Here is a 2,575-nt window from a genome sequence, read left to right on the forward strand (position 1 = left end):
ATATATTCTTATTATTTAATTATTTCATTTCATATTAATATTATTCATATTCTTATTTCATTTAATTTAACTTATAATTTATTTTTATTGATATTTATATTATATAAATACAAATAGATTAATAAAATTGATATTTATTTATCTATAATATCAAATTCATTTAATTTATATTTAATAATAGAAAATCATAAGATAAAATATAGAATATAAGAATAATCAACAATAATAAAATAATAATAAAGATATAAAAGATAATAAATAAATATGATAAAATAGAAGATATAAGAAATAATAAACATATACAATAAATAATAATAAATATTTTAACACAACAAAAAAGAATAATATCAAAAAGAATAAATAAGAAAAGAATAATAATAATATAAATGATAATCAATTATAACTTGTTTCTACTTCAAATTATATTGTATTTCATTTATTGTATTTTTATTTCATTCACCACCATTTAAAACATTTTCTTGGTATTCTTTTATTTTTCATTAATTCATCTTCACATCCACATCCATAAAAACATCCATCTCCAAATGATATAATTGAAGATGGTATATTAATTGATTTTAATGATGTACATAAATAAAAACATTCATCTCCTAATTTACTAATTGATGATGGTATATTAATTGATTGTAATGATGAACAATAACTAAAACAACAATCTCCTAATTCATTAATTGTTGATGGAATATTAATTGATTTTAATGAATAACATCCATTAAAACAATAATTTCCTAATTTAGTAATTGAAGATGGAATAATAAATTTATTAATGTCTTTCTTTTCAATATTCTTTCCATTGATTATTTGTAGATTTTCTGGTATTTGAACACTAACTAGTACTGGTTCATTCATAAATATTCTATCTTCACTAATAAATTGTAAATTATCTATATTCATAGATGTTAATGATGAACATTCTCTAAAACACCAATGTCCTATTGATATAACTGGTGATGGTATATTAATTGATGTTAATGATGAACATTCTTCAAAACATCTATCTCCTAATTCACTAATTGATGATGGTATATTAATTGATATTAATGACGAACATTCATAAAAACATTCATCTCCTATTTTAATAATTGATGATGGAATATTCATAGATGTTAATGATATACATTTATAAAAACAACCATCTCCTATTTTAATAATTGATGAAGGTATATTAATTGATTTTAATGATGAACAATAACTAAAACAACAATCTCCTATTTTACTTATTGATGATGGTATATTAATTGTTGTTAATGAATTACAATATTCAAAACATTTATACCCAAGCGATTTAACTTCTAATGGTATTATATTTCCATATTTATTTCTATCTTGATATGTATATTTTATATTTTTACATTCATTCCATGCTTCTTTCTCTTTTAAATATTTTGAATAATTTACTGGATACCATATTACTTGTTTAAATATTTTTCCATCATTAAATGTTTTATCTTTTTTATTATAAATATGAAATGTTTCAATATTAGTAAATAATTTTCTTGAATATTCATTTAATGGAATTGGATTAAAATGAAATCGTTCTATATTTCCTTGAAATCTTTTAACTCCTATTTCTAAATTAATAAAATCTTTAATATCATTAAAATACATTGATGTTATCATTATTTCATTATATCCTAATTTCATTATTGATTTATTATTTATTAGTTGTTTTTATTAGTTCTTTTATTTTTATATTTTAATTTCTTCTTTTTTATTCTTTATCATCATTCTATTTTTATTAATTGATGTTTATTATAAAAAACAATAAATAATAAGAAATAAAATAAAATGTTATTTATTTTTATTTTTAATAAATTATAATTATTAAATATTTCATTTTATTTTATATTTTATTCATTATTTCATTTTATATTTTATTTTTATTTAATAATATAATAATAAAATATGATAAAAGATAATAAATACAATAATATTCGCTACAAAAAAAGGAAATGAATAGAAATGAAGAGAAAGAATGATATAAAAGAGTGAAATTAAGAAGTAGAAGAAGATGAAAAGAATAAAAGAAGAAAGTTGAGAATATAAAATGAAAGAAGATAAAAATGAATAATTCAAAAAGAGATAATAAAAAATGAAAAGAGTGATGAAATAATGGATGTATTTTTTATGACAGAAATTAGAAATATGAAATAAAAAAGTGTTTAATTTATTGATGCAAATTATTTAACAATATTTTATTGATATAATTTATTTTATTCATTTTTATTTATATATATTATTTCTTTGTTTATATGTATTATTTCTTTGTTTATTTTGGTCCTAGATTGAAATATTATTTAAATGAATATGTTTATATTAATAATTAATTTGATAAATTAATTATAAATCATTTAGTTTTATGTTTGATATTCATAATTTATTATTATTATTGTTTCAATATCAGTTTCTCATTTGAATTTATGTGTTAATGAAGATATTGTAAATCAAATTGTTTAATTATATTATTTTATTGTTTACTTCATTTTATAATAAATAATAATAAGAATATATTTGAAAGTATCAATTAATGTTGATAATAATCAGAATATAACAA

At 16.9% G+C, this 2,575-nt stretch overlaps 1 protein-coding gene across 1 annotated transcript, besides 11 other annotated features; it reads right to left on the reverse strand.

Annotated features, from left to right (window-relative positions):
* Nucleotides 1-326: part of a repeat region that runs on past the window's edge.
* Nucleotides 327-334: 8 nt separating this feature from the next.
* Nucleotides 335-403: a microsatellite.
* A 53-nt stretch (nt 404-456) lies between these two features.
* EDI_084580 (uncharacterized protein) lies at nt 457-1,665 on the reverse strand (the record flags this gene model as incomplete). Its single annotated transcript, XM_001741882.1, has 1 exon — nt 457-1,665. One exon carries the CDS (start codon nt 1,663-1,665, stop codon nt 457-459), a length of 1,209 nt encoding a protein of 402 aa, XP_001741934.1.
* Nucleotides 1,597-1,762: a microsatellite.
* Nucleotides 1,641-1,778: a microsatellite.
* Nucleotides 1,779-1,784: 6 nt separating this feature from the next.
* Nucleotides 1,785-1,850: a sequence feature (AT_rich).
* Nucleotides 1,851-1,902: a microsatellite.
* Nucleotides 1,903-1,907: 5 nt separating this feature from the next.
* Nucleotides 1,908-2,084: a microsatellite.
* Nucleotides 1,967-2,134: a microsatellite.
* A 93-nt stretch (nt 2,135-2,227) lies between these two features.
* Nucleotides 2,228-2,296: a microsatellite.
* A 13-nt stretch (nt 2,297-2,309) lies between these two features.
* Nucleotides 2,310-2,412: a sequence feature (AT_rich).
* Nucleotides 2,413-2,473: 61 nt separating this feature from the next.
* Nucleotides 2,474-2,534: a sequence feature (AT_rich).
* Nucleotides 2,535-2,575: the final 41 nt, after the last annotated feature.

The sequence above is a fragment of the Entamoeba dispar genome, genomic scaffold (assembly GCF_000209125.1).
Source record: "Entamoeba dispar SAW760 scf_1105229464145 genomic scaffold, whole genome shotgun sequence".
NCBI lineage: Eukaryota > Evosea > Mastigamoebida > Endamoebidae > Entamoeba > Entamoeba dispar.